This window comes from Eurytemora carolleeae, unplaced genomic scaffold, assembly GCF_000591075.1.
Source record: "Eurytemora carolleeae unplaced genomic scaffold, Eaff_2.0 scaffold316, whole genome shotgun sequence".
Taxonomy (NCBI): domain Eukaryota; kingdom Metazoa; phylum Arthropoda; class Copepoda; order Calanoida; family Temoridae; genus Eurytemora; species Eurytemora carolleeae.
The window spans coordinates 29,793-56,566 of record NW_019396350.1 but is presented as its reverse complement, the minus strand read 5'-3'; the positions used below and the strand labels follow the sequence as shown (position 1 = coordinate 56,566).

Genomic DNA, 26,774 nt, shown 5'->3' with positions numbered 1-26,774 from the left:
CTAATATTTTTTTGTAAAATCATATTTTGTCAATCTAGGTTTGTGTAAATATTCACAAAAAGATTAAAAAAGCCCCTAAATAAAAAATCACAAAATAAGTATGTTTAAGTTTGCATGAATTCAAATCATGTGTTGAAGATTTCTTGTCTTAAATATTAAAATATTAAGATAAAAAAGAATAAACATAATGGTTAAACTTCCCTTAAATGCTGCATGTACTTAATACTGGCACCAACATTTATAATAATACATAATAAATAACTGACCTTTTATTCTTTGAATCAATTGTTCCTTTTTGTTTAAACAATATTTATTGTATTTGTATTTATTCTATTTGTAACCAATTTACCAATAAACTAAACACTGGGACATTCATTAAGCATTAAACATTAAACAATGTATAGTCAAACAAATTACCAAATTAACTTTTTCCCAAGAGATTAAAGAAGATATCTCATGCACTCTTGACGTCAGACAAAGCTTCGTTGTGAATCGAACATTACACTGAAATGGAGGGATATTTAAAATAAGATACATTTTCTTCTTTTAGATCTGCATTTACGGTTTTCTACCAAACCTATCAATGCAGGAAGAAGTCAAGACAAGTTTCCCAGTTTTGGTTTTGAAATATTAGATAAATATTTTTGAAATATTAGATAAATATTTTTGAAATATTAGATAAATATTTTTGAAATATTAGATAAATATTTTTGAAATATTAGATATAGTTTTGAAATGATAGATCAGAGTAGAGATGTCAACGTTTTGATTTTTCTAGATTTTAGCTTTCGCTACGATAGTGTTCATCAAAAGTATAAACGTTTGAAACGTTACGTTGCACATTATGAAATTTTATAGCATAGAGTATCGTTACGTTATGAATTCTCTGCACTTGAATACCTTATACAACGTTAAATTGTAGTAAATGTTAGTGAAAAAAACAGTAAGCTCCGTTACGCTTTTGCATTTCCCGTTTTAAAAAACTTTCCCAACGTTGCGTTAAAGCTTATGTAATATGACCACAATTTTTTAACGTTCCACTTTCATGCAATGTAAATATTTTCAGAGACCTTACGTTACACTTTCACTTGGTTTAAGATCTAGAAGATAACAAACGTTTTGCTTTAATAAAACGTCAATTGGGGCATAGTTCTGTACGTTACAATGCATTTCAGTGCAAAGAATATTTTTTGTTAACGTTACGTTTTATCTTAACTTTTCCAATAAAAACTCTTTTAATTACGTTTAGAAAATTTACTAAAATGCACCTTTTCTTACGTTACGATTTATCGAAACGTTATTGTGAAAACTTTTTTGTTACACTGTTTTACAACTGACAATCAAAACTGTTTATTCGTTTATTCGTATAATTTTGAAATATTTGATCAGAGATGAACAGTTTTGAAATAATAGGTCAGAGATGAATAGTTTTAAAATCGTCTTTTTTTATATGTAATAAATTAGTAAATAATTTTAAGAACATTTCATGGTTCCGCATATTTAAATAATTGAAATGAAGAGGAAGCAGCAATTTTAAAACGGAAAATTCATTTCGACGTGCATTGCAGGAAAAACATATTTTTTGATTGAAAAATAGAAGTCAGATACTAAATTATAAGGTATTAGATTAGGAAGGTCTCTAACGAAAAGATTGTCCTATATGAAAGGTCTCTGCAATGAAAAGGGTCTCCTAGTGGAAAGGTCTCTGCAATGGAAAGGGTCTCTGATATGAAAAGTCTCCAATAAAAAGTGTCTCTGATATCAAAGGTCTTCAATGAAAGGGTCTCTCATATGATAGGTCTTTAATGAAAAGGTTTCCAATATGAAATGACTCCAATGAAAATATCTCCAATATGAAATGACTCCAATGAAAATGTCTCCGATATGAAATGACTCCAATGAAAATGTCTCCAATATGAAAAGTCTCTAATGAATGCGGTCTCCGATATGAAAGGTCTCCAACAAAAAGCTCTTCGATATGAAAGGTCTCCAATGAAAAGGGTCTCTCATATGATAGGTCTTTAATGAAAAGGGTCTCGGATATGAAAGGTCTCTTATGAAAAAGTCTCCAATATGAAAGGTCTCCAATGAAAAGGGTCTCTGATATGAAAGGTCTCCAATAAAAGGGTCTGGGATATAAAAGGTCTCGAATGAAAAGGTATCATATATGAAAGGTCTCCAATAAAAAGGTCTCCGATATGAAAGGTCTCGAATAGATTAGATATAAGGTTAATGAAAAATAGCTCAGACAAGATTTGTGATTTGAAATAACTCTGATTTGAATTGATCTATAGGTCATTCCAAAAGAATTTTCTAATAAAATGGCCGCTAAAATGAAAGTTTTTTAGAACAAAAAGTGTCTTCGTACTTTAATTAGAAGCCTGTTATTTATCATGTAGTTTCCTGAATAGAACCAATTGATGTAAACAACGCATAAACAAATTAATTTGATTAAAAACATTCACTGATAGAAGAAGCCAAAAAAAGGTTTTCTTCCGCACTGAATTAAATATTACTTTATAGAAGTCTCGATAACTCAGAATGATAACATATTTTCACAAGTTTATTTATTCATATGTTACATACTAAGAATGACCAGTGTAAAATCCGAGATTCAACATGTTTGTGAAATATCAGTGAAACTGTTTGCGCATTTTATGCAAACTCAAGTATAATTTTAACATGTAGGACAAAATCATATTTTCCTATAACTAAAAACCAGGCTTAGAAAAACTATGTTCAATGATGAAATAAATGAAGTAAATCATATATGCAAGATTATAGAAGAACAAAGGGGCCTCTAAGTTGATCTAAGGTTGATAATCTCAGTGAAGGGTCGATAGGTTGATCTAAGGTTTATAAGTGAAGGGTCGATAGGTTGTTCAAAGGTTGATAATCCCAGTGAAGTGTCGATAGGTTGTTCTAAGGTTTATAAGTGAAGGATCGATAGGTTGATCTAAGGTTGATAATCCCAGTGAAGGGTCGATAGGTGCTCGAAAGCTGGTTGATATCCTCTGTTTGTACTACACTTCCAAATACGAAAAAAATCTGTATTTCAAACCTGTAATAAATTACAGATATTAAACATCTACATGAAAAACAATATTTAAATGTAGTCAAAATGTTGGTATAAATCGTTATAATATTTGATAAACAAAACTTACTAGCATTAGGCAGGTAGCAGAAAAAGAAGGGTCGATAGGCTCAGTAGAATAAAACGTTTTGTCACTTCTGAAAACTCAGTTGGTTACTAAATTATTGTTTGCAGCGATAATCACAAATTTTTATGCATTTTTATATTTAAAACATGTTTTCACAGCCCTTTCCACGGGCTCAGCGTCTATTGACGGTGGAGGTTGGGTTTGGTTTCGGTTCTGGGAGGGGAGGGGGGGGGGAGGGGGATTTTGTTTTCAAGACGACATCTATTGGAGAAAGGTTTCAAGATAAGATTTATGGTCTACAAAGATATCACTCAAATATCTATAAGAATTCTGCGAATTGCGTATTGAGAACTAATAATCTTGGAACAGATTTATATCTCTAAAATGTACAATGTTCATGCCTGTAAGGGCTATAAAAACGTATGAGTAAATGAGGTAAAAGGCGTAACAACACTTTTAAGTCGATCAATACATCCTTAAAACTTTTTATTTCCGTCTGGATCTCTTTGATCTCTAATTGCTTTATTACAAAAGCATGATGGAAATTTTCACTAAAAATTTGAGAATTCAGTTTTGTGTTTTCTCGTCTTCTAATGGGTTGGAAAAATGAAAAGTAATGTGAAAAAATGAATAATGAATAAAATTGACATTTTGAAACATTAAGTTCTTTTCTACGCATTACTGTATAATACAGCAAGAAATAAAAGTAGATATATTTTAAGAAAAGAAAAAAAAAACATTTTCATTAAAAAATCCAGATTTAAAAACGAGCAAGTCTTATATAAAACACCATGCTCTACCACCAGTTTTTATGAATATAATATATTTAAATCAAATCCATAACATTTAAGAGACGACTTGTATTTGATCTTTGAAATTAATTGCGACATTAATTCATCAATCTAATTTTAAGTAAAAATGCTTAAACATTAGTCACAAAATAAACCAAGTTCTTGTGTTCTTGAAATGTGGTCTGTCTTTTCGAGCTTTCAAAATTACCAAAGATATGATTTATTTTGTTCAGTTTCAGAACATTTTGGGTTTTTAATACATAATAATCTATATATTTGATAAAGCTCTTCAATCATATATATATATATTTAGGAAATATATGGGTACACTGGGGATAACAGGCTTAAAATAATATTTTTTTTCAACGTGTTTCTAAAATTCCTCTTCATCTAGTTTTAGATAATTATATGAAAAGCTGTCTACGCCAAGAAGCCTTAAATAATTATTTTAGTTTATTGAAATTGAAAGTTTACTCTATTTATACCGGATTATTTTTCAGACCAGTTGATGTCAATCAGATCCATGTTGTGATGTAAGAAGCGTTCTCCCAAAAGTTGTGACGTCAAGAACATTTTCAGAATAGTCTCGTTTTTGGGATTGAATTATTTTCAGAATGGTCTCAAACTTGATCCATCAGCTAGTGTGTTTTAGACCCTTCAAGGGCCATCAGAAGAGATTGAGTATTAAATGTGATGAAGGGCTTTTGAGGGTTTTTCTGATTTTAATTTACATTTGAAATTCATAATTAACGTCCGGGGGGCCTTGGTTCTATAGTTAGAGACTTCGGGACAAAGGAATTGAGTTTTTGTCACAAACTCTACTTTTCTAATCTTTATATCTTTGCTACCCAATGTCGTAGACCTTTGATATTTCAAACTATGAATTCTGATAGACCAAATAATCGAACATTGAAATACCAAAGGTTTACATCATCAGGTTGTGAAGATATAGGAATTTGACAATTTGAGTTTGTGACAAAAACTCAATTCCTTTAGCCTAGATGTTTGTCATTTTTGACATTTTTGGGGTTTTGAAGGTCTTTTCCCGCCCCAACATGTCAAAAATCATAATTCTTTGAATATTCATTTTTTTGTTCTTAACTCCATGAAACCCCCATTATAAAGTGCATACAATCGTTTCATAATGCATCCCTGATTGTGTTTCATGTGCTGTTTTAATTTTGCATCGTTTAATGATTTTTTTTGGCGCACCAAGCCTTCAAAATGTCTTTTATCTCTGGTTGATATTCAGATATTTCTATGCTGTGACGACGAAGCTAATCCACCTTAGCAATATCACTCCTTACATCAGAACAACGACCTGCTTGACATTAACCTGGCCAAAAATGTATCCGGTATAAAAATAAAGTGAACTTTTTAAAAATTAATTCTGTAGCTGAGACTCCTAGAAATACTACTTAAAACATGTTTAGCGAAACTTATTGATCACTGCACCTCGTAAAGACTTTAGTTGTGTAATATTATTTCCCATAAATTAGCGTAATGTCATCAATCCCCCCTTTCATTTCGGAGAACTCCAAACCAAACCAAAACATCCGTCAACAAACAAGAAACACTCAATAAAACTTCGAAACTGTTAAATAGTAAAAATTTAAAATCCTTGGATAACTCTGATATTAATAACAATTTTACTCTTAAACAATCGAGTTTATTTCAGAAGTATATTCCAAATGTTTAGACGTATACTACTCCATAAAACCCTCCGAACCTTAATCACTCCTTATCCACGTGTCACCCCTAAATACTTAGATATATGATTAAACATTCAAAACATTTATACTTCAATTTTTAATTTTACTATATTTGTGTTATTACAGGTTTGAAATATACACTTTTACATGGTTATTTGCAACTGGAGTGACCGAGTTAAGGAGCCTAATCAACCAACCAACTAGCCAACCAATCAATTAACCAACGAACCAACTAGCCATAAACCAACCAACCTACCTAACATCCAAACAACGACACCCGATATATTCATACAAATATGTTTACTATATGAGAACAATCAGAGAAGAGTATGAAATTGTTATTTTGCTAAGTAGTTCTCCATAACAAGAATTATCTTATTTGTATATATATATATTTTGAGAAAAGTTACAAAACTTTCTTAAGATTCGCCCACACATCTTTAAATACGTATTTCTTCAAAACAACCTTCAGTTAGTAAACTAATCAGAATTTATCAAATGCACATTTAAGGAAGATAATATTCGCCCTAAGTTTTAACTCTATAATTCCTAATTCTTTCCAGTTTTTGATATCTCAAACATTGCTGGAAATACTTTGAGACTTGTGAAAATTTCGCATTTTTCGGAAAAAAATCTTTGCGAGATTTTTCGCATTTTTTTGCAAAAAATTACGGAATTTAAAAATAGCGACATCTAGATTTAAGAACATCTATAGGGCACAATTCATAGATTTGCTTGTAAGTAAATAATACTTCCTCAGCTGTTTTAGAATCTATTTCTTAAAACACAATATAAAATCTTTCTGAATATTTTTAATTCACCCAGTATAATAACTATCTGGCTGGCTAACTGGATTTGAGTGTATGTGCGTGAAGGGACAAAAACTGAGAAAGGCAGAGAAATTATTAATATAGTAGAATAATGTAGCAATTGAGTAAAATGATGATTTTGTGAACAGAGAATATTTACCCCGTCTTATTTTAGTTTGTTAATCCTAGTGAACAGTTATAAATAGAACCCTGGGCCGGTCAGCGCTGAGATTTCCGACCCAGCATTCACCTGCAAAGTCCGACGGTTAGGGATTTCCGGGTCAGGCTAGCTGGTCAACAAGAGGAGGGAAGCGAGTCAGTCGACGATGATCTACAGTACGAGGAGGATAAGGAGATTGGTTGTGATCTGTTAGAGAAACTCGAGTTACTCATATTCCTGCAATCTACATACGATTCGTTTGCTATCTTATTTATAAAATAAAGTATTTGTTTCGTGGATCGTGTTATAACTTGTTTTGTGTGATCTTGAAATTCATTTAGTATCCGTTGCGATACATTGATTTATTCATATAGAACAATAAAACTTCTAATGTTAAGCTCTCAGAGCAGAGAATTTTGCTCAATTAATTGTTACAGCTTCAACACCTATGGTTTTCGCGAAATTTCACGTTGTTTTCGCATTTTTCGCTTCATTCATTTTCGCGAAAAAATGAGAATTTTCGCGAATTACGAACTAAAATTTTCGCATTGGAAACCCAATATGATTAAAAACAATGCTGATTTTATATAAAATAAGAATTTGTCTAATATAGACTAAATTTAAAAATAAGAATTTTGTCTAAGATAGACTAAATTTAGAAATAAGAATTTGTCTAATATAGACTAAGTTTAAAAATAAGAATTTGTCTAATATAAACTAAATTTAAAAGTAAGAATTTGTCTAAGATAGACTAAATTTAAAAATAAGAATTTATCTCATAAAGACTTAATTTAAAAATAAGANTAGAATATTTTAATAACATTCTTTGCGTGCACAACTAAAAACCAAATACTAATTTTTAAGAAATACCAGAAAATTAATATTAAAAGACATAAAATTATATTTTTTTCTAACAGTAAAATTTTTGAAACAAAATTGGGATCAACCCAATATAAATAAATTAACCCAGTGGTGGCGTATTTCAATTGTAATTGTAACAACAATCTTATTCTTAGTCCGCCTCAATGGAAAATAGTTTACCCATAGAAAAATTAGGGTTCCTTTGATCCCCCCCCCAAAAAAAATATAACATAGCCGCCCCTGAATTGCTTTAATCAAACAAACTTCAATAGCTGAATCAAGGAGATATTGAATAGAAGGAGGGGGCGATAGGGTTTCCGTACACTTTGCTGTGACGTTTTTGGACTGCTGAAGAACTAGTTTTTGCGTAACAACAATAACAAAGGCAGCCGATCTAATGTAAACAAACATGAGTTAGTAAACTGTGAAAGTAGTATTAAATCATGTTTAAAAAGATTGAAAAAGTTAAGAATTTTAGTTTTATACGAAAAGGACCTTATTACAGAGACATTTTCAATCAATTCAAGGTTATCCTGCCCCCCCCCCCAAGATGTCTGTTTATTATTTTTTGTTATTGTTTACAATCTTTATTATTGTTGTTACGCAAAAACTTGTTCTTCAGCAATTCAAAAACGTCACAGCAAAGTGTACGGAAACCCTATCGCCTCCTTCTATTCAATATTTCCTTGAGCTAATTAAAGGTCAGATAAACACTGTATACGAATTTTGAAGAAAAGTAAATATTAGTTGTTAAATTTAAATTATAATTTTTAAAATTCTAGAACTTTCAGAAAACTTAAAACCCGATTTTAATGAATTTGAGCTAGATCACTGAACTACTTACTGCCAAATTTGAACCACCGATATGAAGTTAGAGATTGAGAAAGGATCTGAATCACCGATTCAACTCTGAACCAGCAGTGAACAGATCAGCAACCAAACAGTCGCTGGACTGGAATTGATTAATGATTAGTGGTGGGTTGGTCAAGACAAACTGTAAAATTCATGTGTTAGCAAGAGTATCCCATTATCTAATGTTCAAGAATATGAAACAGAAAAAAATATATTTAAAAATTCATTTATTAAAGCTGGAAATCTCGTGTTGGATACCGTTCGCTAAATTTTGATATCCATTGTGGACACTTATGATTTTCTGCTTAATCCTTTCTATCAGATACCCCTGCTGGGTTCCAACCAGTAAGATACCCCTGCTGGGTTCCTACCAGTTAGAGTTCTCTCATTGGTTGTGTTGATTATTTGTCTTAATTACTTATTTTCATTGATTTCATATTTTGACCTCTCAAAAATGTCTAATTTACTATCTCTAGTTTAAATACTAAGATATAAATAAATAGTAAAATGTTAATTTTATAGAAACATGTTTTTCTGCTAGTTTTGTTTGAAGGAGAGATAAAGTTAGTTCTTGTAAGTTGCAAGGTAATTGGACTGTATATGTACCTTTAAATTATCTTATACTTATGCCTGATATCCAAGAAGCCAAATGTTTTGAATTTACAAAAATTTAGATTTTTATAATTTAGACCTTAACAGAATTTATAGTTTGAAGCAAAGACTTTGCTAATTTAAGATAACGTATTAGAAAATCTACGCAAATTCTACGCATTTTGTTGTTAACAAATGTCTATCTCTACCTGATTTTAATGAATTATTAAAATAACGTCATAATATTAATTAAACCATGTCATGTTTTGCACACACTCTGGGATCTTTCAGCTTAAGGAATTCAAATGATTATGGTCCAATTAAAGCATCTTTATACAAACTTTTTTCTTTTTGGATCTGCTGGTATTGTAAACGCAGACTCTCCTATTCTTGGTAGGTAGTTGGGTATTATACATCTGTCACTTTGCATGACAGTGGCCCCGACGAACCTGAATTTATCAGAATTATTCATTGAATTTGTATACATAAAACTCTGGAATTTGCAGACGACATTTAGACAATATGTATGTTCACTCCTCAATTGCGGTATTTTATGTTCATGGAACTATTTAAAATCATCAATGGAGTATAAAAGTCGTCTTCATATTCCCAAATTTATTTTTTTACATAAGTTTTCTCTATACTGCCTTTTTAAGACTAAGAATAATACCTTTCGCAATAGACTTTAAAAGAAATCAAATTTAAAATTCGTCAGGCCTTTAATTCGCATTTTTAAAGAACTATCTGAGATAATTTTTTCCTGAATAGTTGATATTTCGTAAACCAAATCCCCATAAATCAATTGGAGAGTGAAATTTATATTAATCTATGCGATATTATTTCTTTGCCTAGGATTAAACAGAAGACGAAATATACATACAAAATATTATTTACCGTTTATAATATTGGATATTTCTGGCCTCCTTTCTCCTTCGCCGCCTAAAATCTTATTCTATTGAACTTAGAGTTATTGGCTATTTATAATACAAAAGAGATGCGTAACTTTATCGCAAATTCAGCTCTATTTCACCAGACCACACCAGACGATCATCATATCCAAAAAATGATTGAATAAATTTTGAAATACAAATATAAATTCATATTATTGATTTTAGTTCACTTTTAGCACAAAGCTTTCACAAATATGCTAAATAAGTAAGGTTTTAATGTTGATCTTTAGACTCACAAGCAATCAATATAACCAATGACGTCAAAATACAGATGCACAGTGCGTACACAACAGTCATATAAATTTCAATTGCCTCATCTTTATATCACATATAAAGCATCTTTGGTTTGAAGTATCTCAGGTCTACGACATTGGTTTACAAAGAAATAGGGATGAAAAAATATGTGTAGTTCTTTTCTCAGTCTTTTCGAAACAGGAAAAACTTGCTATTTTTAGTTTTAATCCACAGATTTGCTCCCTAACTTGATTTCTCTGCAAGATTGATTAAATGTTCACATTTTCCAATCAGTAATTGATTCTATACACATGTTTTCTTCTTAAACGGCTTATATATATACAGGGCAGCCCACAAAGGATGAGACCTCTAAGACGACTATTCGAAATTTGTTTAGTATGTTTTCTTGCATTCAGGGTTCCTTGTAGGCCAAAACTGGTTTATCTCGTGCTTATTATCATTAAGTAAACCATAAAAATACAGTCTCATCCTTTGTGAGTTACCCTGTATTTCATATCTGTTCAACTGATTTCAAATCTGTTAACCATATTTCATATCTGTTCAACTGATTTCAAATCTGTTAACCATATTTCATATCTCTTCAACTGATTTCAAATCTGTTAACCAAATTTCATATCTGTTCAACTGATTTCAAATGTGTTGACCATTTTTCATATCTGTTCAACTGATTTCAAATCTGTTAACCATTTTTCATATCTGTTCAACTGATTTCAAATCTGTTAACCATATTTCATTTCTGTTCAACTTATTTCAAATCTGTTAACCATATTTCATATTTGTTCAACTGATTTCAAATCTGTTAACCATATTTCATATCTGTTCCACACTGATTTCAAATCTGTTAACCATTTTTCATATCTGTTCAACTGATTTCAAACCTGTTAACCATATTTCATATCTGTTCAACTGATTTCAAATCTGTTAACTATATTTCATATCTGTTCAACTTATTACAAATCTGTTAACCATATTTCATATCTGTTAACATATTTCATATCTGTTCAACTGATTTCAAATCTGTTTACCGTATTTCATATCTGTTCGACTGATTTCAAGTTCTCTAAAAAAGTGTTCAGAAACAAAGTCATACATTTTGGCACTAAAAAAGTTCTGTGGAAAAAATTCCTTGGAGTAAAAAGTCTCAGGAAATAAAGTCCTGTATACCATTTTGAGACATTATTTTCTAGGACTTTAGTTCTTGTTTCAGTATGATTTCATTCAAACAAGCGAGTCTCCGGAAAAAAACAACCTTTTCTTACTAATGTAATAATGAGGTAATCAATGTCTGAGGTTGAACCTCCTGAGCACCAGAGCCACATAATTAAGATTCAAAAGTTTTCCCTTCTATGCTAACCCAAATTTAAATGAAATAATAAACTGTCCAGGGTGTAATTGGCAAAACCCTACTAGAATTTTGCGTTAGAATGGACTTAATTTAGTTTTAAGCTTATGTTACTTATACAATACTTAATGTTATTTTGTAATTATATCTTTTGAAATTATATTTTTTTGTAATTATATCTTTTGAAATGATATCTCTTGTAATAATATCTTTTGTAATTATATCTTCTGTAATTATATCTTTTGTAATTATATCTTCTGTAATTATATCTTTTGAACTTATGTCTTTTGTAACTACATCTTTTGAAATTATATCTTTTGTAATTATATCTTTTGTAATTATATCTTTTGTAATTATATCTTTTGAACTTATGCCTTTTGTAATTATATCTTTTGAAATTATATCTTTTGAAATCATATCTTTTGTAATTATATCTCATGTCAATGAGCCTAGAAACCCAAAGACTGAATAGAGAATAATCATAAATTTTTTTTTATGAATTTTGAAATCGTATCTTTATGGAGGGCCAAGGCCAAATATGAAGATTGAATAAAAATGTTATTTTTTGTATACTTATGATACCTAGATATAGCTATAGACTATCCGAACCTTAACTCTTTGAATTTAAGATTAATAAGAAAATGATATATTTGATCCCAAGGCATAATAATATTTTCTATTGAGGTTTCTCTATAAAAGGTAATTTGCGCATTTATGCTTTAGAGGAAAATAAAGGAATTAAACACTTTTATTAGATAAATGAATAATAATATCTTCCATGAAGGAAACCCTAGTCAATCGGAAATATTTAAATGTTACTTTAAATAAAATCCTTTAAATCTATTGGAGTTTTCTGTCGCCAAGTATTGGACGATCTCTTGATGATCTTTCGGTCAACGCCACGCATGCTTCAGCTATTATTTATGATAAAATTAACTAAAAATATTGTATTACCGTATTTAGTCATTGGCATATATATGAATAATTACATAGAGTATACTATAGTATTTTGGATTTTGTTGAAAACATTGTTTAATTTGAAAGAAATCTCAAATCCCCGCTTGAGAGAGTTGAACCAAACCAAAGAATGAATGTGCTGGCAGAAAAACTGAAATTCTAAAAAAGAAAATGTCAAAATTATATTTTACAGTGGTTATCAGAAAGCAGTAGCTATGATTGTTGTATTTTTTCCATGCTAGTCATGTCTCAAATGTTGCAAGGATTTTTCAAATTTTCAATTGATCTTTAACTGATATTACAATGAGAACCTGAAAACTCTGGAATAAGAAGACACTGTAAGATTCTAGATATGGTTTTAAATAGTTCACTGATCATGAGCAGTAGTAATTATACGGTGTAAACAAATCTATTTCACTTAATAAGAAAACTATTTGCTTTGTAACAACATTAATTTTTACTTACAATTACTATTTCACAGTTTTCTTGTTCTCACTGTAAAAAGAAGAATTTTGGAAATTAATTAATAATAAAAAACTTTTACTTGATTAAGGCAAGAAATTTTTCACTTTTAAAATGTTTGATAATTAATAAATTAAGACAGAATTAAAACAGTCTTTCATGGATATATCTATATAATTAAACCTTTATGATTTTAAAACAAAATACTCCCCCCCCCCCCCTCAAAAAACATCAATCAAAATATTCGAACTATGAAATTGTAATTTTCAATGTAAAAATAGAAAATCGGAATTTATAGAAAGGTACTCATAAATACTCAACCCCTTTGGCGGTTAAACCTGTTTTTTTCCAGGTTCTTAATGTGTACAGTATCTCCCTGCTCCAGAAAGACGACACCTCCAGTATAGCACGTGTTCACCTGCAAAAAAAAACATGGAAACCATGAGAAAAGTCTCTTTAACAAAGAAAGAATAAATAATGAAAAGAATGACACGAATTATAAGGAAGATAAAATGTCAGCTTCAATATATTCTCGTTACCCCGCAACTTTAAACCTCTTTCTGTGCTTCACATGCAATCGCTAAAAAATATGAAAAGACTATTCAAAAGATAAATCTTGGAATCGTCATAATTAAAGACTCATGATCGTCTTTACATTATCATACTTCGTGGATAATCCTGTATATATTGTAATAACTTCTTGCATCGCATTAAAACAAAAGGTAGAAAAAAATGATTAAAATCTTTGTCTGCAGGAAGAAATGTTAGCTATGCTTTCGACCAAGTATAGATGATCAAAGACAGTCTGTCAAAACATTCAAGTTTTAGTTTTCTTTCTGTCAAGCTTAATTCACTATAAGTTTGTTGTTTTGCATTTAGGAAAATGAGGTTTAATAATCTGTGAACTTTTGCTTTATATATTTCTATATGAATAAATAAAGTCTTTGCTTATCCTACTTAAAGAACCTGTTTTCCAAATATTAATATATATTCATAAAAACACATTTATATCTAATCTATGTATTAGTATAAAATACATATTTAGATAAGATAATCAAATTACAGAATATTTTTCCATTATGCTTGCGTAGGTGGAGCCTGGAGAAAGTGGAAATTTTTATAACAGAGCTGAAAACTTTAGAATTGCTGATATCGAGATCAATGCTTGATCTTCTCTTATTGTTAATCTCAAGATAAATATAATCTTAAGTTTGTAACCACAAAATTGTGTATAATACTCAACCAATCGGATTGCGTTTGAACAGAACGGAACAGCCAATCAGAGAAGCCTGGAAATTTGAATTTTTGCGCTCTATTTTATTGATTGGACTCTCAGGGAGGGAGGGAATTAAAAGTGTCCACACTGGATATTCAGATTAAGCAATCGGGATTAATGGTATCCAAGTTTTCAGTTTTGATTCTTAGGTTGCTCAAAAACAAGAGGAAATAATTTTTACTGTACTTAGTTTATAGAGCACTGTGCGCCCTTTTTTTACTGTACTTGGTTTATAGGGCATTGTGCGGCCATTTTTTTTACTGTACTTAGTTTACAGGGCACTGTGCTTTTAGCTTTCCTATATTAAAAAAAAACTACATAAGTGCATACGGGCACATTCATGCAACGCAAAATGTAGCAAATAATATTGCGATAGCACTTAAATTTGCAAAGCTCAATTGTGTATTGAAAGAAAAATATTATTCTGCAGAAATAGAAATTAATTAATTTGTTTACTATTTCAAATTTCCATTTGATTCAAATCAACTTTTTTTAATTTGGGTCCTGAGGACTCAGGCAGTTAATATTAAAGCCCGGTTTTAGGCCTAAAGGGAGGGCTTTGGGTATGTAAGAAAAGTCAGAAAATTTCAACAGCCTCAGACCAATACTTTTTGAGTTATGTAAAAAAAACTACAGGGGGGGGTCAAATTGACCCCCCCCCCAGCGGGAATAGGGTTAATTTCAAATCAAAGAAATAATGAAAATAAAACAAAAAATAAATTTGTGATGATGAAAAACAAACAAACTTATATAAACTTTGGTATTGTTTTGTCCAAACACATCTATTTTTGGTATAAAAACAATTAAATAATCTAATGTAAATGTTCTCAAATGAATATGAACAATCCTTATATTGCGAAACTGTAATATTAAACGATTAGGTCTGATATTTTTCAAGTAAATATTCGAGAGAAACCTAAGAGGAGAATCCAGATAAATTTTTTTTGGACTTTGAACCGTACAGTTTGTGTTCAGCGTACAGTATTCTATCTATTCAAGAAATAAAATAACACATTTATCGAATATATGAAAATTGTTCAGAGATTGAGTTGGGGGGGGAGGATAACAAAATAAATCCTCCCCCCTCCAGCCTTCTCTGTGTTCAGTTTTAAAGTTTTCATAAGCGATCTTCACAAAATTAGGGATGTGCAAATGTCTTGAGGTCCGCTATACACATTTAAGGTTTTAGGCTTTAAATCTGAGATGATTCCCTCATAACAAAATCCCATTATTTATAAGTTTGCTTTTATTAAAATAAGAAAATTTCTTTGACCAAAGGTATTAACCAAATCGTTTTGGTTTATGCCTATGGCCAAAATAAAAAAAGGAAACAATTGGGATAGATAGTGTAAAAAATATGTTAAACATTTCAGATTGTTGTGGAACCTATCAAATATCCAATGAACTATAATGTTTAAAAACCTCAAAGTGATGCCCATCAATAAATAGAAGGTTATCCAGAGATAACGAGTATGAAGATTCTAGATGAATGTTTTCTTTAAAAAAAAAGAATAAACGCCCACCAACACAACCTCTCTCAAACTTAATTTTTTGATGAAAATCTATTTTTTTCATTAAACTACTGGGGATCGAATTTAATAAATTTGTGAGGCCCCTGTACTACCTACCACTGGTTAAAATTTGTATCATCGATTCAAACCTTCCTAAATCTTTAACTTTGAATCGGTGGTTCTTTGAACCGGCAGTCGGTAGTTCAGTGACGTAGCTCAAACTCATTAAATTCGGTTTCAGGTTTGGTATTCTGCAAAACTTCGAGGATGGTCCATCCCGTGATCCTTCTTTAACCCCTGTTGGCTATATATACTCTGTGTAACGGGCCAGAGAAAACTATGCCAACCGTTGTGGAGCCTATTTTAAAGGGACTGTTGTAATTTCAAATGACCCCCAATTAAAGAGGGGAATGCCAGATTCACAATGATACCCTGAAAAGATTTGTCTGATCAAGTATGACTTAATTATCCATGTTCTGATTTTGAAAACTTATTTTTTTTTATTGTGGCTTTATTTACAAAAGTGGCACATTTCTGCAGGAGGAAAAATGTAAAGATTTCAGTAATAAACACTTTTCAAACTAGAAAAAAAGACGTTCCAATAAAGGTTTTAAGGGCATCCGTGTGAATCGGACATGTCCCTCTTAATTTTGTTAGATTAAGGGTGAACATTTAAAGATATGGAGGGATCTAGAAGTTTTTAATTTTACCCAGGCTTTCTTACCTTTGTTGTCTGTTGTGGAGTATGAGTCATAGTTGTACATAACACAAAAGGAGTTTCATTCACGTATATTTGGAAACCATTGACGTCATGCTCATCCAGGTAGTTTATCTAGTATAGTACAGTTCATTTTACAGTACAGTACAGTACAGTGCAGTACAATACAGTACAGTACAGTACAGTACATTACAGTACAGTACAGTACAGTACAGTACACTGCAGTACAGTACAGTACAGTACAGTACAGTACAGTACAGTACAGTACAGTACAGTACATTATAGTACAGTAAAGTATGTACAGTGCAGGATTAGTTATTGTACAACCACAAAGTGACTAAAAAAATAATAAAAAGTGATTGGGTCCCGTATATAGTAATTTTTTACTTTTTTATCCTAATTCTGGTTTTTGCTTTAAATAGTTTAAAAGGCTCTATAAGTTAAAACCATATTGCCCGTTTTTTAATAACACTTTAATTACAGTAAGGCCCAAAAAACTGCGAAATAAGGGTAGGAAAAGTAAAAACATAGTTATGGTTCTAAATACTTCAATAAACTCAAAAACACCGCATTTGCTAAATGTTTTAATACATTGGTTGATTGTAAAGCTAATCCTAAAACATTGTAACAACATTAAACCCACATAAGATTGTTAAATGTCGTCTTCATGTTCCTATTTAAAAGTCCCACTGTAAATAATTAAAAAATTAAAATAAAAGTACGATGCAAAGTTTAAATCATTATCTTAGTCAATTTTCTTCTTTTTTATGATAATAATTTACAAACCTCTCGATTGAATTTTCATTTCTATTTTTTTTCTCTAGAGGTAAACAGTAGTTAAAATTAATGAATAATCTCTAAATAAAGCTCTTAGCTTATATCTATCTATAAATTTGGCTTGTCTGTCTGTTTGTTTGTATCCAATAAACGTCAAAACGGCTGAACCGATCGGGCCCAATTTTTTTGTGGGACATCACGTGACTCCAGGGAAGGTTTGTGAATGATAAAAATTAAAAAAATGATTTTAAAAGGTTTTTAATTTTATAAAAAAAAATTAAATTCTTGAAAATCCGCGAAGTTTTTTTTTAAAATCAGCAAATTTTTTTTCTTCTTTGTTTTAAAATGTAAACAAAAAGAACATGTACACAATTTAAATAGAAGATGGGCGCGAAGCGCCCTAAAAGCCAAGTATATATACATATTTGTACGTTTTATGTTAGCTATAGCTGGCCAAACGGCTGGACCGAATTTTGAGAAAACCCATGTGTTCCATAGGGTAACATAGACTAAAAAAAATTCGAAATTTTATTTCAAAAATTGAACGTTTTTTCAAAATTCGAATTTTTTTTCAAGTGTTTATAAAATTGCACGAGGATATTATATGATATTAGGCAAACTTTCTTTTATACATAAGTATTAAGTGTCAGTAGTTCAAAGAAACATCAAACAGAAATAAGACAAATCTATATATAAATTTGGCTTGTCTGTCTGTCTGTTTGTTTGTCTGTCTGTTTGTATCCAATAAACGTCATGGTTTTATGCCTAAAGGGAGGGCTTTGGGTATATAAGAAAAGTCAGAAAATTTCAACAGCCTCAGACCAATAATTTTTGAGTTATGTAAAAAAACTACAGGGGGGGTCAGATTGACCCCCCCCCAGCAGGAATAGGGTTAACAGGATTTTATTACCTGTGCATAGATGTAGTAAACACCAGGAGAAGATATACCCAACCTGCCATCTTCAAGAGCAAATTTGTCATCCAAATGTAGTCTTTTAGCCCACCTTAACAATTAGTTGGTAGTTAGGTTAACAAAATGAAAAATATTATATTTTCTTGAAAAAACAATTTCAAATTATCTAGCGGTTGGATTTGAAACCTGTTCTTATTTTAAATGACATCCAAAAAAATCGCGTTTTTTTACTTAACAAAATAAAATCATTTAAAGGTTGAACTGTCAACTATATTTGTGTCTGCTAAAATATTGGTTAAAAGAAATCTTGAAATAATCTTTTTTTTTCTTGATATCGTAACTTTTTATAAAATTATTCTCAGATTCCACAAACTATGATTTTCAAATCTTTGTAAGTTGTAACCAAATGTCATAGATAATATTAAATTTCTTAGGTTTATACCATGAGGTTGCAAAGATATGTGATTAAAAATGTCGGTCTGTTTCATGCAATTCCACGGAAAAAAACAAAAATTTTAATTAAATCAACGAATAACAAAGTTGAGATCATCTGGTTACTTTTTCATAGTTTTCATCCAAATTTTCACTTGTTTCCTATATTCAGAAAAAAATCATTTAAAAAATTGTTTAAAAAAATTACCTTTGTGGGTTAATTTAAACAATTCGACACAATCAATTTTGTTACGGAAATTTCCAGATCGAAATACTCAAAGATTAATAACAACCCAGATAGAACACTAGATGTAGTATTTTCAAGATTTAGGGGTTTTTCGTTCCTAATAACCTTAGGGCAGAAGCCCAAAGGAGTTCCACGCAGTTTTGTCTTGTAATTCAACGCTGCCTTTGCGCAACTCCTTTGGGCTTCTTCCTTAGGGTTATCTGTGTTGTTTTTAATCTATGGATATACAAATCAGTTTTTATATGTAAATCCAATCAATTACCTGGCCATACTCCAGTTTCTGACAAATCATTTAATCAAAATGGAAGATTTAATCATCAAGAAAAGATGTCAACAATTATTATTAATTCCTACTAAACATGACACATCAGAAACGACTAAAAAGTCGTCTTTTATCTTTGATATATGTTTAAGGACATAGTGTGTAAAACGAGGGTTACATGGCTAATAAGTTCTTGAGGAGGTAAACCACGGATATAGGGGAAATAAGCTTTTTAACACGAGTTAAAGGGAGTGACCGGCAATGTATGGTGATTGAATAGAGAATGTAGTATTGTGGAGAATTTTTTTAGGATTCATTTAAGACGCATAAAACGTGTTAATAATGTATAATAACTGAGTTTTAGCGCAAAGTCGACGTTTAAAATCATCTGTTTGGTTGGTTACGTTTTGACAATGGATTTTTAAAAAAAATATTAAATAACGACGACTGGATTAAAAAATCTAAATTAAACTAGTTAAATGTTTTAATTAAATTTTCTCATTAAATAAATGTTAGAATCAATTATTTCTTTTTCATCATTAAATTGAATTTCTTATTTTCTATGAATTTGTTCGCAGATTTCTTCATATTCTTTAAATTTTGTCTTTTCAAAAAATGTTTGTGAAGAGTAAGACATTACAGAAACTAATTATTGAATAAGATTACTTATTTTCAATGATAACAGTAATTTTTTTTTTCTCAGCCTGTTCCTTAGCAACTAATTAGTTTACTGTAGAATGTTTACTACATTTTTCGTCGTCGTTTATGAAAATTTTTTAAACAGATTCTCAAAATAATCATTCCTCCAAAATAAACAATCTATGAGGTTTTTAAAAATTGAACTTGCGATCTTGCTCAGCAAATATGCAGCGTAAAACATCTCATAGGTCTCAAATGATTCGTAAAATATTTCTTCACAATACTACATTCTCAGTTCAACTACCATACATTGCCGGGCACTCCCCTTCACAGATAGAATAATAGGTTAATCGAGGATATTCTTCATGTTTAGGTGGTACACCCTGTACTGTATCTATTCATGTACCAACTACAAGGTTAATCAGAGGATATTTTTCAAATTTAGGTGGTACACCCTGTACTGTATTTATTCATGTACCAACTACCAGGTTAATCAGAGGATATTTTTCATGTTTAGGTGATACACCCTGTACTGTATTTATTCATGTACCAACTACCCGGTTAATCAGAGGATATTTTTCATGTTTAGGTGGTACACCCTGTACTGTATCTATTCATGTACCAACTACAAGGTTAATCAGAGGATATTTTTCAAATTTAGGTGGTACACCCTGTACTGTATTTATTCATGTACCAGCTACCAGGTTAATCAGAGGATATTTTTCATGTTTGGGTGGTACACCCTGTACTGTATCTATTCATGTACCAACTACCAGGTTAATCAGAGGATATTTTTCATGTTTGGGTGGTACACCCTGTACTGTATCTATTCATGTACCAATTACCAGGTTAATCAGAGGATATTTTTCCTGACTAAGTAGAATACGTAATACGTTACATTTATAATTTTAGAGTTCTGGTCTAAAATGCGGGAACAAATTTCAGATCGAGTTCTTGCTATTTTTTGGGTGATTTTTTTTTGTTTTGTTAAAGAATCTGATGAAAATAAAAAATTCTCTTTCTGTTTATTTTTTCCCCTTTTATTTTCCAAAATGTTGTATCTCACGATATTAGTGCTTAATTGTTTTCTATGTTCCTATTTTTTACTTAGAAATGTGTTTTGGATAAAATTAAGTGCACAATAAAAAGTAAAAAGTGGCTAACAAAGCAGATTCTTTTGTGTGTCGATTCAAGCTGAAGAGAAGCAGTTGAACCACATCTACCCGGTTCTACCATATCTCGCTTTTCATTAAATCTTGTCCCAGATTGTAGTTATATACTCATCTAATATAATTAAAATATGTAAATATATATATGAATTTTTTTTTATAAATTTCCTAATTCTGAAATTGGGACAAACATTTTGAGAGTTGATTAATCCCTGAATATTCCATCAGCAGCTGAATCTTCAACATCCGGTTCAGCCTGTACAGTGCATACAGTTTACATTGCAATATAGTACATACAGTTTATAGTTTATAGTGTGCATAAACAATTGATTTTGCATCCGGTTCAGCCTGTACAGTGTATACAATTTACAGTAGAGGACAGTTTACGCAAAAAATATATTTTGCATACGGTTTAGCCTATAAAGCTTATATACTTTACAGTACAGTACAGTTTACAGTTTACAGTGTTCATTGTACATAAGCAATATATTTTAAAACTGGTTCAGCCCGTACACAGTTCACAGTACAGTACAGTTTACAGTTTACAGTTTACAGTTTACAGTTTACAGTTTACAGTTTACGTGTACATAAGCACAGTTGAACGAAACTCCCAAGTTTCCTTTTGGGGGTCTGTACATTTGGGTATATTTCAATTCAAGAAATCAGAAAACAAAAATAAAATGTAAAGAAACAAAGATATTGGTATCTACAAAACTACGAGACAACATTCAGTATCGGGTGTTATTAACATGTGTGTGTATATGTAAAGTTTTATATATTTTATATACTTTATTGTAAATGTACAGCTCATAAATTGTATGTACCTGTAATGTAAACTGTATATGCATACCGCAGTACCTGTGTATGTACACTGAAGAACCTGTGTATGTACACTGTGTTACCTGTATATGTCCACTGTAGTACCTGTATATGTGATCTGCAGTACCTATGTATGTATATGTACACTGTATAGTTCCTGTATATGTATACCGCAGTACCTGTGTATGTACACTGTGGTACCTTTATGTGTGCTCTACAGTACCCATGTATGTATATGTTCACTGTATAGTACCTGTATATGTACACTGCAGAACATGTATATGTACACGGCAGTTCCTGTATATGCACTCTGCAGTTTCCGTATATGTACACTGCAATATCTGTATTGTACACTGTAGTACGTGTATATGTACACTGCAGTACCTGTATATGTAAATTGTAGTACATGTATATGTACACTGCAGTACCTTTATATGTACACTGCATTACCTGTATATGTACACTGCAGTATCTGTAGATGTACACTGTAGTACCTGTATATATACACTGCAGTACCTTTATATGTACACTGCATTACCTGCATATGTACAGCTAGAAGACCGCTAAGTTCGCCTCTTCTACCTTCTCTCCCAGAACTATGACCTCTAGGTACAAAATTTTAAAGTTTTCAACATGAATGTGACGTCAACATCGTAAAAGTTGTAAATATTTATGTCCGAAAATAGATTATTCGTCGATTCTAATTTCCAATTTTGTGAAAAGCTAAAGGTTAACGAATGCATAGAAAAATCAAGAAGAAGAAAACTAAGTAAAGGGGGGAAAAGATTTGTTTACTTCCGGTTCATTTCATGTACCGGGCCGATTTTCAAGGAGTTTTAGAGCAACCTGTAAACAACACTGTTAGTGTTCACCCACAGACTATGAATAAGGCAAAACAGGACGGTACGCCAAATGAACCCTTCTTGGGAAATTTATGTGCCAGGTCTGAGCAATCAACTTTTTCTAAGGTTGGTTTTCTAATTTGTCTATAATCTATAAACTATGGAGTGACTGTACCCTTCTTTCTTTCTTTAGCTAAAGAAATGTTGCTAGGAGTTTCGTACTTTGCTAAGATTGAACCTAAAATAATTCTAAAAATATTCAGAGCTGAAAACTCTGTATTGGAGATCCTTAATCCAGACAGGTAAAACTCTGTATCTACTTTTTAGTTTCTTCTTAATCCTCTCTGTTAGGTATTTCTGCTGGATTCCTTCCAATAAAAGTTCTCCCATTGATTGCGCGCAAAATTTCAAAACTTCTCGACTTCTGAAATATTGGGTGATATATTAAGCTTGGCCCTTTAATGATGCACTGTGGTGAAACGACAAATTTATTTTTCCGCTGGATTAAAGTATACAAAACTTGATTTATTCTCTTAAAATTCTCTATCTCTCCTTCTAAATCCATATTAAAGTATACAATCTAAATTCATTCCATTGCAATCTCAATCCTAGAAAATTTTCATAATTTTCACAGAAAACTTGAAACTTAGAAAACTAGAAAACTTTATGGCTAGAAAATAGAAAACTAGAAGACTAGAAATCTAGAAAACTCGAAAACTTGAAAACTAGAAAACTTTATTACTAGAAAATAGAAAACTAGAAAACTAAAACACTAGAAAACTAGAAAACTAGAAAACTAGAAAACTAGAAAACTAGAAAACTAGAAAACCAGAAAACTAGAAAACTAGAAACCTAGAAAGGTAGAAGGCTAAAAAACTAGACAACTCTGTTTTTGTCTGATATGTCGCAAACTGTTTTACCTTTGTCTGCTATGCCTGAAAACTGTTTTACCTTTGTCTGCTATGTCTGCAAACTGTTTAACCTTTGTCTGCTAGGTTTGCAAACTGTTTTACCTTTGTCTGCTATGTCTGCCATTAGATCTGGATGAATGAGATCTTAACCCAGCTCTGTTCCTATATCCACGTTCTCTGAACAATGAACATTGGAAAATTCCACTCATTTTTATCATTTTGCCTCAAAATAATTAAAATAATTTTTTTTAAAAATCCGCAAATGAGAACTTAAAAAACTTTAGAAAATTTTTCTTTATACACTGCTACCGACAAAGGATGAGAATTCAGAGACGACTATACGGAATTCACACAATTCTTCTCACCAAATTCTCATTATGGGTGTGTCATAAAATGTACGTAAGGCTTGAAGAAAGATTAGCAACAATTTAAGATTTCTAGGCTAGGCTTCGCGCCCCTTTTCTATTTCAAATTTTAATTGTTGCTCAATTATTTGAGGATTTTCGCTTCGATGAAACAAAAACCAAATATTTTGCGGATTTACAATATTGTTTTCGTGTATTTGCAAAATTTTACGAAAAGCTAAAATTTTTGGAGACAACTCTTTGCATTTATGAGAATTTATATACTTTCCCTGGGATCATGTGAGGTCCTACAAAAAATAAGTATGACGCAGAGAGTATCCTGTGAGCACATTCATTCTTAATATCTTAACTTTATAAATAGATCTGGATTTTTCCTGAAAAATTTAGATCATTAATTGTAATATAATTGAATACCTTATAACTTGCTGTGAAGCAACACTTGTGAAAACATCGCTTGTTGTTGAAGATGTTGTTGTTGTTGTTGTTGTTGTTGATGCTGTTGTTGTTGTTGTTGTTGTTGATGTAGATTGTGTTGCTGTTGCAATTGAGGCCTGGTATTCCTGTAAATTGAATAAAGATACAATCAAAACAAATGAAAGATTGAAAACGTTTTTATCAAAAACAGTATTTTTGCATTTTTAAAACCACCAGCAGGAGATTGTTCCATATTTGTACTTGTGGCCTGAAGTAGGCAGTTTTTGTTCGTAGGTTAAAAAAAATACAACAAAAATGTAAGTTTTTTCGGTTATTCTTTAATTGAAAACTAAGTTGTTCAAGGGAACATTTTAAAATCAACCCCCCCCCCCCCCCCGGGGAACCAAACATATTGCATATTTATTTTACGATGAATCACAGATCTACTTAATAAGAAATTTAATACTAAATATATTAAATTTACAATTACCGTGTGAAACAAATATCATATTTTGAAATTTTAAAGTTAATGAGTTAATTTTAAAGTTAATAAAATTAATTGCTAGAATAATTCTTTAAAAGGAAACACCAATGAGGTTATTGTGTATAGTGTCATGATGAACGCTAATCCTTTACTAATTGTATAGGCCAAGGAACTATATACAGGAACGCCCAACTCAGACGCATATTATGTACTGCACACTGTGGGAGGTAGAGATGTCAACGATAGTGTAACGTAACGTAAAATGTACGTTTTTGTACGTTACGTTACAGTAATGTGTAACGTTTGGATATATTCTATGACGTGAACGTTAAACGTTAACATTATAGGAGCTCATACCTAACGTTAACGTTAAACGTTAACGTTAGAGGAACATACGTTTTGTGGAAATGTAACTTTATTTTTCTAATATCTACAACTTTTTTTACCATAACGTACAGAAATGTTTTGTTTCCAAGGGGAGCTTGAAAGTCTAACGTTTGAAAAATGAATTGTGATTTGATTGAATATCGTAACGAAAGGATTTCTATTTCAAAGTTCAACTTATAAAAATTGTAACGTTGTATATCTGAAAAATGCATTACTGTTTATGAAAACGTTTTGAAACGTTTTTCCTTATAGTATAATTAAAAATTCAACGTTGCAGAAATGGGTTATTATTTTAATAATCAGGAAACGAAAGTTTTTTTACAGAGTAAAATTTCAATAATGTAACATGTAACATTTAAAAAAATCAAAACGTTTCATAACTTTTCTCTGATTACTAAATTGATAAGTCTAACGTTAGATATATGTCTGATGAAAATGTTGTTCATAAAACGTTAGACTATGGGGGCTGAGTTTTAATTTCAAAAGCGTAACAATAATTCTGTCAATCAAAACATTTCAAAACGTCTCTAATATATCAATGTAAGAGATTCGACTGATGATATAAGAGCAAAGACTTATGGTTTTTCATTTCAAGTTTAAAGAAAATGAGTTTATGCCAAAAACTCTAGCTAATTGTCATTTAATATATCTTTGCAACCCGATGTCGTAGACCATTAATACTGAAATATACAAGGTTTAAACCATCAGGTTGGAAAGATATATGGATTAGTAAATTTGAAAAAAAAAACTTAATTCCATTCTAAAGTGTAAACGAGTTTTTTTGTAACATGCTACAGTGAAACCCTTAATAACGAATATATCGAAAGAATTCATCAAATGTCGAATTCTTCACTTTCTGATAATGGAATGTTGCATATATTTAGTTTTTAATTAAATGATTATATGGAACTTTTTAAAACTGTTCCTGCATATTCATGGCTATTTATTTATTTTCGCAAATACTGAAATTTACTTCTTCCGATGTATTCGTTATTAAGAGTTTCACTGTATTTGTGAAAATTCAAATCTTATAAATGTTTCTTGGACATTAAAGGTTTTTGATTTGCCATTGTTTGATGAAACCCACTAAAACTCTGGAAAAGGAAGGCGGCATTAAGAAATTTTACATATGCATTTTCTGTTATAAAGCAAATGATTTACTAATTGCAAAAAATGAACTTATTTAGTGGAACGGGTCTGTGAACAAACACAATTGCTGGGTTTCATGTTTATTTGAATACTTTTTTAATATTTTTTTAATCGATTTTTTTAAAAAGAAACAAATGTTAAATAATTTTATTTCGCGCTGTTTGTGTTAAAAAAAATTTAGCACTTGTCTTACTGTATTTGATATTTTTTAACCCCAAACATGAACTCTGAAAACATTTTCAAAGTGGTTTGTAAACTAAAGCTAATGCCGCTTTTTTACTCACTTTGTAAGTAACATACAAATAAACACAAAAAGAACTAAAAATTCGCCATAAATTATAATTTTCTAATCTCTACATCTTTGCAAGCTGGTGTTGTAGACTTTTGATATTTCAAGCTATGACTTCTGTTAGATAATAATGTCTAAAGGAATTGAGTTGTTCACAAACTTATATTTCTAATCCCTATATCTTTGCTACCCAATGTTGTAGACCTTAGATATTTTAAACTATGAATTCTGTTAGATAGTCTGCATTGCGTAAAAAAAGAAAAAATT

At 30.8% G+C, this 26,774-nt stretch overlaps 1 protein-coding gene across 1 annotated transcript in view; it reads right to left on the bottom strand.

The window, feature by feature from the left end:
* Positions 1–12,214: 12,214 nt before the first annotated feature.
* LOC111701498 (protein eiger) overlaps positions 12,215–26,774 on the bottom strand; it is a 32,448-nt gene continuing 17,888 nt past the window's right edge. The window contains exons 8-16 of the mRNA XM_023472804.1: positions 24,199–24,344; positions 23,522–23,596; positions 22,205–22,271; positions 21,060–21,103; positions 19,040–19,057; positions 18,096–18,189; positions 16,415–16,522; positions 13,242–13,321; positions 12,215–12,600 (exon numbers count right to left, since the gene is read on the bottom strand). Coding sequence (XP_023328572.1) covers positions 12,534–12,600; positions 13,242–13,321; positions 16,415–16,522; positions 18,096–18,189; positions 19,040–19,057; positions 21,060–21,103; positions 22,205–22,271; positions 23,522–23,596; positions 24,199–24,344 — 699 coding nt within the window. The 3' untranslated portion in view covers positions 12,215–12,533. The remainder of the gene's footprint in view (positions 12,601–13,241; positions 13,322–16,414; positions 16,523–18,095; positions 18,190–19,039; positions 19,058–21,059; positions 21,104–22,204; positions 22,272–23,521; positions 23,597–24,198; positions 24,345–26,774) is intronic.